This window comes from Amphiura filiformis, chromosome 1 (genome assembly GCF_039555335.1).
Source record: "Amphiura filiformis chromosome 1, Afil_fr2py, whole genome shotgun sequence".
Lineage (NCBI taxonomy): Eukaryota > Metazoa > Echinodermata > Ophiuroidea > Amphilepidida > Amphiuridae > Amphiura > Amphiura filiformis.
Window position 1 is genome coordinate 15,237,437 of NC_092628.1, and position 13,498 is coordinate 15,250,934.

Genomic DNA, 13,498 nt, shown 5'->3' on the forward strand with positions numbered 1-13,498 from the left:
CGAATCTTTACGGTATATTGTATTGTGCTGCATAATCAATTGAACTTCTTTACATTTGATGACTTACATGTGTAGTGATTTGCTTATAAACTAGAGGCACAAATTTGTTGTGGATTTGGTCGCTTGTCAGACATCGTGGAAGTGCACTAAACTTGTCTAGTACGTCTGCATGCAGTCTCCAATTCATAGAATTGGATGCTTGGTTCTCGGCCGACATAAAGGCTGGGATGAGCTCCGATAGTCCTGTCACCTGTATGGATAAAAAGATGCCATGGTTAAGATGCATGTATTTATTTATAACAATTTGTTTGGTGTTTTTCCCAAGCCTACAAAGCGCTGTTTTTATTGAAACAGCCAGGATCAATGGCTCAATGTCCCATCTGAGGGATGAAGCACTCTCATGGATCATTTACTCAATTCTAAATTACCATGGGGAGAATGGAAATCTGAATTGATTCAGATTTGTTGCAAGCCAATACCCAGTAAGTCACTACTGCCCTCTATTGTACCATACCTTGGTTGCATTCTCAGCCTCACATTGGGCTATTCCATTTAAAGTCCACACTACCCTTGTGGAAGATTTAGCTAAAGTCTTCCACAGAGGGAGTATGAGTTTCAAATAGAATCGACATTTGGGTAACTTCCATTTGAAATGCTCACTCCAGTTGAGAAAGATATTGATAAAGCCATAATACAGGGGGAGTATGGGTTTCAAAGTGATTAACCCTAAACCAATTACAATTGAAAAACATACTCCCCCTTTGGAAGATATTTCCAAAATCTTCCACAGCGGTAGTGTGGATTTTAAATGGAATAGCCCATTACTTGATCAACAAGCAAAATGTTCCCACCAGTTATTAAAATATGACATATCAATATAAACTGAGCTCAAAAAGAAACTTATAATTTTTTACAACTTGTGAATCACAAGGTCATATCTTAAAATAGTGTCAATCAAAATGAACCAAAATTACACACAGGATTACTTTAATACTCTACTCAAAACACATGTCAGTAACCAAGCAGTTGTCCAACTGACACAACAGCAAAATGCACTGTCATGGGACAGCTTCCTGGACTTCCTCCACTTTCACAGCCCAACATTTGGCACCCAGCACAAAAATCTGTGAGAATGCACACAAGATCCTTGCACAGATGATAAAAGCGGTGCTGCTTTCTGCTTTTCATACACTTTTTTCATGAAACAAGGCTGGGCTGTGAATGTGGTCCAGGAAGCTGTTCCATGTCAGTGAATTTTGCTGTTGTGTCAGTTGAATAACTGCTTGGTTACTGACATGTGTTAAGAGTAGAGCATTGAAGTAAACCTGTGTGTAATTTTGGTTCAATTTGATAGACAGGATTTCAAGATATGACCTTGTCAAAAATTATAAGTTTCTTTTTGAGCTCAGTTTATATATAATTTCTTGAGATGCTCCAATATATAAATGATAATTAGCAAACTGCAACCTGTATTATATCAATGCTAAAACCAGGCAATCTCAACTCCTTTCATGGGAGAGGTAAGAATTGACCATATCAAAACAACGGCCAGTCTTATGTGCAACTCAAGCGAATATCCACTGCCAGGGATTGAACCTGGGACTACATCATGAGTACCCGCCAGTGTCTCCCATGGGGTCACAGGACGCACCTGAGGACCCTTCAAACAGAAGGCACCTTAAATTTTTAACATACTGTTTTCCTTTTACCTTTCCTTGATACATCTCACAATCAAAGCCTGATTGGGCTTTTCCAGTTGAAATTCATACATTCCCCTAATGAAGACATGACATCAATCTCTCACATAGGGGGTACATATTTCACATGGAGCAACCCATTCAGGTAACCCCATTTGATTTTCACACTTTCGGTGTGGGAGCTTAAGGTTATGTCTTCCATAGGGGGTGTATGGATTTCAACCGGAACAGCCCAGTAGGCCTGTGAAATGACCGTTGAGATAACCTGTTCTAATCATGCACCCATGCAATCGATTGCATATCATATCATTTTGATATTTCAACAAACTCATGAAACCAAACAGACTCTGCTGCTGACGAATGCTCTCTGTACTATACTCTCAAAAAGTTTGGAGTCTTTGGATATAGAATCATAACTGGTTTATAATCTTAAAATGTAAAACAATTGTGCGATGATGACGCCATCACATAACCAGTGAAATTTTACTAGCATGTCGTCTGCTGCATCACATGCTATCATATCTCAAAAGGCTGCCTTGTGTGATGTTTATTATCATTGTTGTAGTTCATATTGTGATCTCTGTAATGTATTTTATTGTTTATTTTGCTTTTTATCATGTTGCCTGTACAGCGCTCAGTGGCTTGCTTGCAATGGGCGCTTATAAATCCCTTCTTTATTATTATTATTGTTATTTGGTATTTCAGCATGTTTATCTTATGGAACTGTAATATTGTCATAATACCTCAAAATTAACATATAAAAGTTAATTTTACAGGTACACCTCAACACCATAAGATGTCAATAAAAAAGTCACACAAGGCAGCCTTTTATGATACGGCAGTATCTGATGCGGACAGCGATGTGAGGTGCTACTACATGCATACCTGATAAATCACATAAAATGTACCAAAATCTTTGACCCATATGTGTGGAAACAGATATAGTTTTAGTATAGTGTTGAAATAAGAACCAAGCAATACTGTTAGCTTCTCTACTTCTGCCCCAAGCTATGTGTGAAAATACTACACTTGGCAGCTACTTGGTGACTAATGTTCCTGAAATATGGATGGACCAAACACTTTTCTAGACGAAAATTCTAACAATGAAGTAACACTCTCTCAGTTTTTCTGGTACAATAACCCGGTTTTGAAATATTTGAATAGAGTGAAGTTAAAACTTGTTATAAAGCTTAAATTAATCATTTACTTTTGTATATAATAACAATTAACAACAAAATATGCATTGTTAAAAACATGAAGATCCCAAAAGCCACAAGGAATTTGATATAGCTGCTCTCAATGGTGTTCATACCCATTTTAATTAATACACTCAATGCTAATACCAAGCAGAGGCTATAAATTAATTGAGATACCATAACAACCAATGTCCAAATGATAAATTCAGTTGCAGAAATCTCAGATTTAAACGAAAAGTAGGTCGAATTGTGCACTGCTTAGCCGATAATAAAAGAAAAGAAGAAGAATAAAAACTAAAGATCATATGTAAGACTAGAAATATGATAATTTAATACTACACCCTTTTCCTATTGTCGAGCCTGCAAAAATAACGTCACATTTTCCCAGAAAACCCTTTTTAGTCTCCATGACCCAATTTTAATCCGACCTAAAATGCTAACAAAGAAGATCACACATCTCCATGTAACTTAAGTAATTCAATTTTCACCGATTCCTTTTCTGGCCCAGCACAAAATCATGTTTTTCAATCAATAAGTGGTATTGAATTGATACACAGCACGTAAAGTGTGCCCCACTAACTGGAGGACTTATCGGATTGAACAAAAATTAACCTCGTATGTGTGGGCTTGTATTATTAAGTTTGTATGTAGCTTACATCAAATTAAGCTTGTCACATTCTATATGAATCTTTGTCCATCATCAAGCAATCGGATCAATTCTAGGCATCTGAATGTATTTTTACGTAATGAATTCCAAATCTAGCATTGATACTATGAATTGTCAAATTTTGTTTGGTATATTTCGGGTGTAAATTTTGAGCCATGTTGACAGTACAGGTCACAGAGCAAACAAAATGTTAGATGTAGTGATAACCCTCTCCACACAGGTGTCGTCTGCAAATGACATGTTTCAAATTTTTCGGCCAAAAATTCAAAAATGTCAGAATTGTACATTTTCATGACCATATTTGGAATCAGCATGAAAAATGCATTAAAATGAGTACAAACAAGCACTGTATTGGTTCAGCGATTCTTGAGATAGCTCTTGATATTTTGAGACAATATCTGAGATCTTGACACTTTTCATGTTTAAGCCTATGGCAAGCATGGAAAGCATTAACCCGTTATCAGGTAACACATAAGAACAGTCATGAGGGTAAAACTAGACAGGTAACACATTAAGTGGATCTGAACTTCTCAGCACACAACATGAATTAAAATTTCGGGAGATATCCAGTTACTAATGTCAGTTGTATAGTTTTTAAATAATTTTGAAAATAGGTTTTGGAAAACCATCTCATTTCTAGGGAACAGTTTAATTACCGCAAAATCTGAAATGCTATGCTACTCTGCAATCCCCATCCTTCTTTTACCCCTAACACCAGTAAATACCACAATGATTACTACTGTGTACTGGCAGGGCCAGCGAAACCCCTGTGGCTACCGGTCTGTGATTGTGTGCTTCGCATGTGTGGGGTCTAAGGTTCTAATCCTGGGGGTACCAAGTGACTTCTTTGTTCATCTTCTTTCCTTTTCATTTTTTCTTTAACTTCCAATAGCAAAAGCAGTGTTCAGTATTTTGTTTAATTTTGGAGATTTGGAGATACACACTTCAAAAAGTTACATTTGAGAAAAAAAAATTGTATGTTTACATGGATCATATCATACCTTCCAATGGGATCACAATTATACCTTTTATTGGGATTGTAACTACATAATTTAGTTATCTAACATAGAATGAGCTTGCAACACACTGTTCAAACAAAGTAGCCAAAACCATATCAAACACCAAACACATCTGCAAGTTTTAGTATGTAATATCAAATCCTGTCAGTGCTGTTTTGTCAAAACAGACATGTTGTTGAAACTTTCATTTATTATTTCATATTACATTATGAATGTATCACATCAGGAAATCAGATAAGGAAATTCCAAATATTTAAGTTATTCATCCGCATCAAGACGTCATATAAGGAAATTCTAAATATTTCAGTTGTTCATCTGCACTGAATCTGTGGATGTGACTGAACCTGACGGCGGACACAAGTATACTCATCTTCTCAAAAAGATATCATATTAACAATGATACCTATCTTGTTTTTAAATAGCTGCCAAATATAGTCAGTTAGTGACCAGGCTGTCAATGCTAAAAATAATATGCAATACACAGATAACAACCACTTAATACAAATTACTAAGTAATCAGTAGTCTTGCAATCAGATACAATAATCATAGACATGATAAGAAAAATGACAGTAAAATTTTCATTTGGGTTCTATTTTTCTGGTCACTGGACAGTAGATTATTGACCTGTGCTTTTCATGGAAATATGGTCAAATTTGACAGGTACTTAATGGAACTTGAATCAAACAAATCTATGAAATTGCATAATATATTGATTGCTTTGAGCAAGTGACCTAGACACTTTCCAGTGTATCTGGTTGGTGTATCTGAAGACATACTGATGAATGCAAGGTTTTGGCAAAGAAAATATTATCTTGGTCTACCCAAGAAAGTTTTGACATGCTTGGTACTAGTAAAACCCCAGTTAATTTGCATAAAAAGGAAGGTCCCAACTACAATCTTTGTCAAAATGTGTTGGGACACTTATGTTATTTTAACATGATAAAATGGAGGTTCCTTTGTTGCCCAGCCTAAACCTTGTCCTAACACCCAACCCTCTCCCTTTCGCACCAATAGAGGTTATCCACTTTACTCATGCGTGACTTCTAACAAAAGGCGCTGATTCCCGTAGTATTCCACATTCAAACCAATTCATTGCACGACCTCAGAGTTACCTGCGTGACTTTGGCAGGCTATTTTGAAGCAGTCATGGTTGCACATGCAGGTTCTTCTTTTGAAAGTCCTAAACAAGATATATATAGTAGTCGCTGATAGGATATGCAACTTATAGAACACGGATAACCTCTATCAATGTTGGTTGCCACTAGGTGCATGTCACCAAAAATGTAGGATTTAACATTGATCGGTGGATGCCGGCGCAGCCGGTATCTACTACAATAAAAATATTGGCCAGCCCATCCATTATGACATGATATTGGATAGGCAAAAGACAAAATCCTATCTTTTATTCTCATTCTTATTCAGTTTTAATGTAATTTTTGCGAGAAAAACTGCCTTCTTTCAGACAAAAATAAAGTTAATTTTGTGAGGACATCCCCGTTGTTTTAAATGAACGAAACCATCACGAACATCTAAGCCGTCGAATCGCGTTTTAGTTCTCGCCGTGTATTACGCTGAACGCATTATCATTGAGGAGCAACAAGCGTGCCGCCATTGCGTGGCGGCGCGCGCCCTGACTAATATCACTATCAACTAGTGTGAGATATTATACACCAGAAAAGCAATCAAATTACGTGAATTCTTTACAAGACGCACCCATTGAATAAGAATGTACTTTGAATGGTCACAACATTGAGCACAATTAATTAAATAAATAATTTTGATATTATCGTTTGGAAAAATGTAGTTAGCTACAATATGATGCCACATTCCACTTGTGTGAAAGCAATATTGGAATGATCAAGAAATTAATGACTGCATGAAAGTTGCAGCTTCATTCATTGTGTAAATGGATACATCTGCAACCATGTACAAGTTGAAAAGACCATGATCTGTTGGTTCTTATCAATCAAAGATGCACACTGACCACCACTCACTTGTATATAAGGCTATAAAATTTCACACTGCATATAACCTGTTTGAATATTTCAACTTTTCAAATTCCAAAAAATTTAAATTATCATTTCTTGATCATTCCAATTTATTTTTACATAAATCTGATACGGCAACTAACGAAATTCTCTGTTACAAGTTCATTGCAATCGTGCAAGGTGTGCAACCACCAGCGAATACGTACAGCGACACATACTTTGGATCTGTATTCTCTTACCACAGACACACTTTTTACAATTTTATTGACCTTACAAATTTATAAATTTTTATTATTTGTGCTCAAAGTTACGACCATTCAGGCAAGTGGGACTTTCAATTATGAAGGTGTGTAGAAACCACAGCTATATGAATATACAGCAGCTGTGAGTGCCATGAATACTGAGTTAATTATGAGTGGGAAACTTTGTGATTGTACTATAAGATCTTAAAGGAAAACTTTGGACACGGTTGGAATAATCAACAAATTTGAATCATGCGTAGACACTCCCAGAGTTATACACACACACCCCCACCCCCACCCACCTGTTTGTAAATACCTGCAAGTGAGGACTTCATTCTGCATATAATTTAATCTTAATTCAAGCCTCAAAACCCTGCACACATAAAATAACCCCCTTTTTGTGCGTTATTCAGGTTTTTTTTCTGTTTTTTTATATTATTCAAATCCACGACACAAAACTATCACGTCGGAATAGCCTAAATCGTAAATCTCAATAAAATTCTTCGTCTTAACCACAGTGAAACCTCCTTGAGAGATGTAAAGGTGGTCTATTTTTGTTAAAAAGCTCGCTCCACAGATTAAAAAAAATGAAAGTAAAAAAACAACAACTGCATTCCGTTTTTAACTTGAGAAAGGCTTTGAGACGAACTATTAAATTAAGATGGCCTAACCGTGGACACATACATCAGATTCCAATCGACACACCATGAACATACCCCACGCACACCAGAAAACTTCCTATCCAACCGTGACCTGTCCTAACCCCCCCAAACATAGACTATAATGCATTTCTACATTATTTTCACTGTCCTGGTTATAGCCAGCAACCGTGGACATCCATGCATGCACTGCGTGTATCCTTCTCTAGGTCCACATTTGCAGGTAATTACATACTAACACACACACTCACACCCCGTACACACTCTAGGGGAAGCATGCCAGAGCTACATGGATCTATAGCTATGGCTTACCCTACGATTGATAACAAGATTGTCAAAACCAAAACCAAGAATCTAGAAAATAAAAGAAAAGAATAATGAACAGATAAAGAAACAGACGTATGTGTGAGTGGAAAACAGAAAAAAATATTGACAATGGTTGCTTTTCAGTTATTACTTGATTCTGAAGTCTTTTGGGCCTTGGTTTCTAAGTCAATTTGCTGACTTAGAATATATATTATATTCATAAACCCATATTCAGACAGGTCATGAGGGTTTTTTTGAAATCTTGTGGAGGACCTATATATCCTATCATGCACTATTCCAGGGTACTGATGGTTTGAATGCCGTGTTCAAATCAGTTGCGTAGCCAGGATTTTAGTGTGAGGGGGCAATGCCAAATTTTCATCCCTATTTATGGGGCAAGGCCAGATTTTTGTCCCCATTTAGGGGGCAAAGCCAGATTTTCGTCCCCATTTATCAATTTTTGTCTCATTTTTGGACATTTATAAGTCACTTTGCTCTTTACCATCCCCATTTTATCCCTGAACATTTTCTGTGAGGAGCACTCTGCCCCCAGGCTACACCACAAATTCAAATGCAGATATACATGGCCATTGTAGGGTCAAAAGTATGCGAAGCAGCCATCAAGAATTTATAATTATTAGAAATTGTGGCAGCCAAAATCAGACTTTGGGTTCAAATTGATATTATGTTATAAAGAAATTGCCCCAATAATGAGAAGGCCACTTGCTACGGCCCTACAGATATGTGGATACTGATGGTGGAGCACGTCCTGGAAAGGGGCTTTGTGGGATGCAAGGGAATGGTTTATAATACATGCAACTTTTTCCACTCACAAAATGAAATTACATTTTAGAAATACATATAGGATTTGAGATTTTAAAAAAAAGTGTGCCACTGAGGTAAAGGACTGGCACAAAAGATAAAAGCTGATTGGAAAATGAAAGAATAAAATAATGCAAAAGTCAGATCAGATAAGAAAGGAGTACAATATCATGCATTCATGATAAATATATGGTAACATGTCGACTTCACAGGATGCATTTTTTTTTGGAAATGAAAAGAGTAACATAACTGTAAGACTTGCATAGCATACAACATGGCAGACAGTGAAATTATTGAGATGATTTTCACTTCAAACATTGACAAAATCCAGATGCCTATAGCCAGCCTCGACAGTCGGAGATGGCAAAAGCTTGGACACTATAATGATCACAGCTGTTAATTAGAGTCGAAAGAGTATCTAAAAAGGGGTGAATTAACAGGTTTCCCCTTGTCAGCATTTTACCTGAAAATGTTTTTCCAAGGGTACAATCTGGCCTCCCCTGGTTATACCCTTATTACATAATCCATAGATTTTCAAACCCATGCACAAGCTTACATACATACCTTTGTTTCTGTGACGACACTACCAGTCCCCTTGGAGAAGGCATCTAATGTATCTGGCAAGTTGGACACTACACCTTGTATAACCTATATGCAAGGAAATATAAATCATAGCGGGGTTGGTTTCAATGTTTGCTTGTTTACAATTTCAATGTTATTATTTCCCAGCAACAAGTATTTTAAGCAGAAATAATGTTATCAAATATACCAAATTAAAGAGTCATAGTCCAATTGTTCATTTTCTGTTATTTATCTTAGATTGAGGCCTACCATTAAAACAATATGTTTCCAAATTTTGAGTTGCATTACTGCAGCGGTTTTGATATGAGAAGCAGAAACATGTCTAACAATGCCTCATGGATAGTACATAAACTTCCGGTGTGGTAACCACAAATCACCATGTTTTTGTTCACACCATTTAAACAAAACATATCTCGGGTTTTAAATTTCACTGGGGTAATGAGAAAAATATGAGCTTTCTTCTGATACCAAAATCTCAGTTTTGATGAATACAAATAGGGATGAGGCTGTCAATCAGGTCACAAGACTTATATTCTTTGACCAAACAGTAGGAAATTATCAGATATCAGATTTTTTCATTCATGGCGAGGGGAGCGGCGTGGTACACTGCAGTCTTTGCCTTTGGTGCGAGAGGTCCCAGGTTCAATTCCCCGCAGGACAAAAAAAATTCTTATCCGCTCTCCGTGTGACATCTGGTAAAGGCGGAGCAGATGACCCATGATAAAAGACCTCGTTACAGTCAGTTCTGATCAGGGTAATAAGTTCGAATGTTGGCTACACTTGACTGTCCTGTAAAAATTGCCCCGACCAGCTATCTACGGAGACCCCCTTTGTTCACCAGGTCACTTGTGCCTGGCCGAAGTTTGCGTCAGCGTTATCTCCTAGATTTCAGCTATTAATGCCTTGATATGCTCAACATCAAAAAAAAGAAGAAAAAAAGAGAAGTCTACTTCAAACAGAATAAGAGACTACTTGTTGCTAACATGTTTCTGAACGAAAATTAACCTGTAAACCACAGAAGTGATTTTTATATTAAGAACACTAATATTCGCATTTGAATTGAAGATTCAGCAGTTACACACTGTGAACATGGTCATTGACACAAAGTTAATTTTTAACAATACAACTGAGAGCTAGTACTTACATCGAGTGATTCATCTTTTAATAAGCTAATGAGTTCACCTTGTATGATATGTATACTGCTACCTAATAATTTGGCAACCTGGAAAAGAGAAACAAAAATGGAATCATTCAACATCATTAAACCAACCTTACAATGCTTCTACATTTTAGTCAAGTGATTGGGCTATTCCAGTTGAAATCCGCACTAACCCTGTGGAAGATTTTGGAAATATCTTCCACAGGGGAGTACGTGTTTCAAATGTAATTGGTCACAATTAAATGTATTATGGTCTTACCTTTATCTTCCACAACTGGAGTGAGTATTTTCAATGGAAGTTGCTCAATTGTCTATTCTATTCAAAACTCATACTCCCTCTGTGGAAGACTGAATCTAAATCTTCCACAGGGGTAGTGTGTATTTTAAATAGAAGAGCTCATTCTACATTTCAGACAGGTGATTTTATTTATATAGGTAAACTTTGAATTTCTACCACATACAATACATTAATTGCAATTTAACGATCGTTTGACAACTTAAATTCAAGACCTCTATGCTTTCAGGTGCAATACTGCCCTCATTGGTTTACACATGACTAGTGAAATCAACAGATGTGGTAACTCACAGGTTCTCAACCTTTTAAGGTATGCAAACCCATATCTTTTAAGTCAGACCACTCATAAACCCATGTGAAAATTGCATTATCTTTCCCACCTTCAATAATGTTCTTGATAAGGCATCAAAAACAACAACAACTCAGTTTTATAGCGGATGGACTTTTCAAGTAGGGTCAGTCATCAGTAAGGATTTTTTTTAAATTTCTGGTGGTTAAATGACCCAAAACCTAGACAAATCTAAAAAATGGTTTTTATATTAACGTAAACATATTTTGAAAACGTTCAGAATATTTTTCAAAAATTTTCAGTTTAAATCAATAAATTTTAGCCAGAAAATAGCTGATTTTAGCAACAACAAAAAATCTCCCAAAATTCAAAATTGTGGGTCCTTCAGGCCAGTAAAACTTTTTTTTGTCAGTCACCTAAGACATCATTTTATTGTAGCAGATGCAACTACAAACCTCTAAACCATCACAATATTCCCCATATGGCTACAGCCAGTGGGATAAACATTAACTAAGATTTTTGAGATACTACTTGTCAAGTTTCATCATCTCATGGTTGAGATATCACATCTGAGACCTGACATTGGATCTGATACTGATTTTATTTCCATCTAATGATCATTGAACTTTCAGAAGATTATGATTCATTTTTTCCCAACAAATATCATCTCTTACCTCATGAAAACCACATGCAGTTGTAATTCTTACAGACTTGTTAGGGTCATCACATAGACTTGTGAAGGTTCCGTGGAGATCAGACTTGAAATTACGTGCTCCAACAAATAAAACCAAACACTGTAATAAACAAGACACAAAGTTTAAAATATAAAGCAATTGATATTTTTTAGTGGCACCAGGATTTAATTTATGAGGCGAGCGATGATGATCGCTTTACTTAAACCTAATATCCTTGGGGTGGTTTGGTTGGAGGTGCCCTATTTGTTGTCTGCTCCCACCATACTGAAGGGAGGCATATATATGACATGCAGGCAGTAAAGTATTTTGTAGAATAAGTTAAGCGTATGTCTTGTGGGTGTGACATGGCTCATGCAGTATGTGTGTTGAGGGTGACTGGGAGGCAGGCACTTTGGGCAAGTGCAGTGTGGGCTGGCTGTCGGTTATGACACAGGTGGGGAGATATTGATTATTAGAACAGTCTACATATATATAGGCAGAATTTCATACAAAAACTAAGGTCACTTCTTTTCCATTCAGACAACATAAATTATTAAAATTTATGTCATCCCAATATACTATTATCTACATTTTTTTTTTTTCTGAATGTCCCTCATCTATTTGCATTAAGTCAACATTTTATCAGCTCAACTTTTATGTATTTTTTTTAATAACCTCTAAGCTTTAACATGAATTTACATTAAAAAAATAGGTCAATTATTGCATACTTATAATGAAGTGTTATAATATAAAACTGAGTTAACTGACACAGATATGAGAAGTCAACAACACTATTTGGGTCTCTTCCCCTAATTATGTATCTTCCGATCTCTTACAAAATAACCTTTCAGGCCCCACAAGTCCTGTGAATACGGAGTGGCTAAAAAGTTGTAACAAATATGTCCCTGAAACGCACAATTCAGTAATATATCTTACAACTGACACAGATATGGTCAACTCAACACGTAAACAATCTTATTTTTATCCCATCAACAACCAAGCCATATATGATCTCTTACAAGGATGGAACCCTTTAGGCCTCATGACTTCTGTGAACATTGAATATTGATGACGTGAAATATCGCAAGTTGAGGTGTCGCTAACACATGGAAGGATGACCCGGCGTTATTGTATGCCAATAACGAGATATCAAACAGACCAAAAAAGTGTATCTAACACAATCCTACTTAGAATATAACCTCTTTGCAGCCAGTGATGAGTAACCTGTGATATTGTATGTATCTATAACTGAACGTTATGCTGTCTGAGAGGCATGTTGTATATTGTAACTTCTTTTACCTCGGTTTAAGTGGATTTTACATCACATGACAATTGCAAAGGAGACATAAAGTATATGTTGCATAAATATCTAAAGCTGCACGTAGACTTAATAAGACATTATTATAATTCACACATGCACCAAACTTTTATCAATGGCTCTATACAAATTGGTTATGTATTTGTGACCAGCTCCAACAAAACCCGGAACAAGTTGCCAGACATGTTTTTGAAGATTTAAAGATGACATTTCCATTAAAAAAAAAAAAAAAATCAAATTTTGGAACTCTAAATTTCATGGTATTTGACTGTGGGACTAAGTAGACTTTCAAATCCTTGAAAGAACTGATTTAAAAGAGGTTTATTTATTCAATAAATAACAGTTGAACTATGATAATCCCTATTCAATCCTGTGTAAGGCAGGAAAACTAATTACTCATAATAGACAAACATTTCAAGCTATTATTTACAAAATTATCCGTATCTTGAAAAGTATTGATGCTATTTATATAATTTTGGTATCATTTGTAAGCTTATTGTCTAGTGCTTACATTTGTATTCAAATCATGAAATGTCAGAAATGCAACTTGTTCCTGGCAGAGCGGGTCACATTTTTGTTTGTTC

At 36.2% G+C, this 13,498-nt stretch overlaps 1 protein-coding gene across 1 annotated transcript in view; it reads right to left on the minus strand.

Annotated features, from left to right (window-relative positions):
- The window catches only part of LOC140158853 (serine/threonine-protein phosphatase 4 regulatory subunit 4-like), a 161,403-nt gene that overhangs the window by 29,343 nt on the left and 118,562 nt on the right, over window positions 1-13,498 (minus strand). The window contains exons 12-16 of the mRNA XM_072182148.1: window positions 11,597-11,716; window positions 10,324-10,401; window positions 9,162-9,245; window positions 7,782-7,823; window positions 68-250 (exon numbers count right to left, since the gene is read on the minus strand). Coding sequence (XP_072038249.1) covers window positions 68-250; window positions 7,782-7,823; window positions 9,162-9,245; window positions 10,324-10,401; window positions 11,597-11,716 — 507 coding nt within the window. The remainder of the gene's footprint in view (window positions 1-67; window positions 251-7,781; window positions 7,824-9,161; window positions 9,246-10,323; window positions 10,402-11,596; window positions 11,717-13,498) is intronic.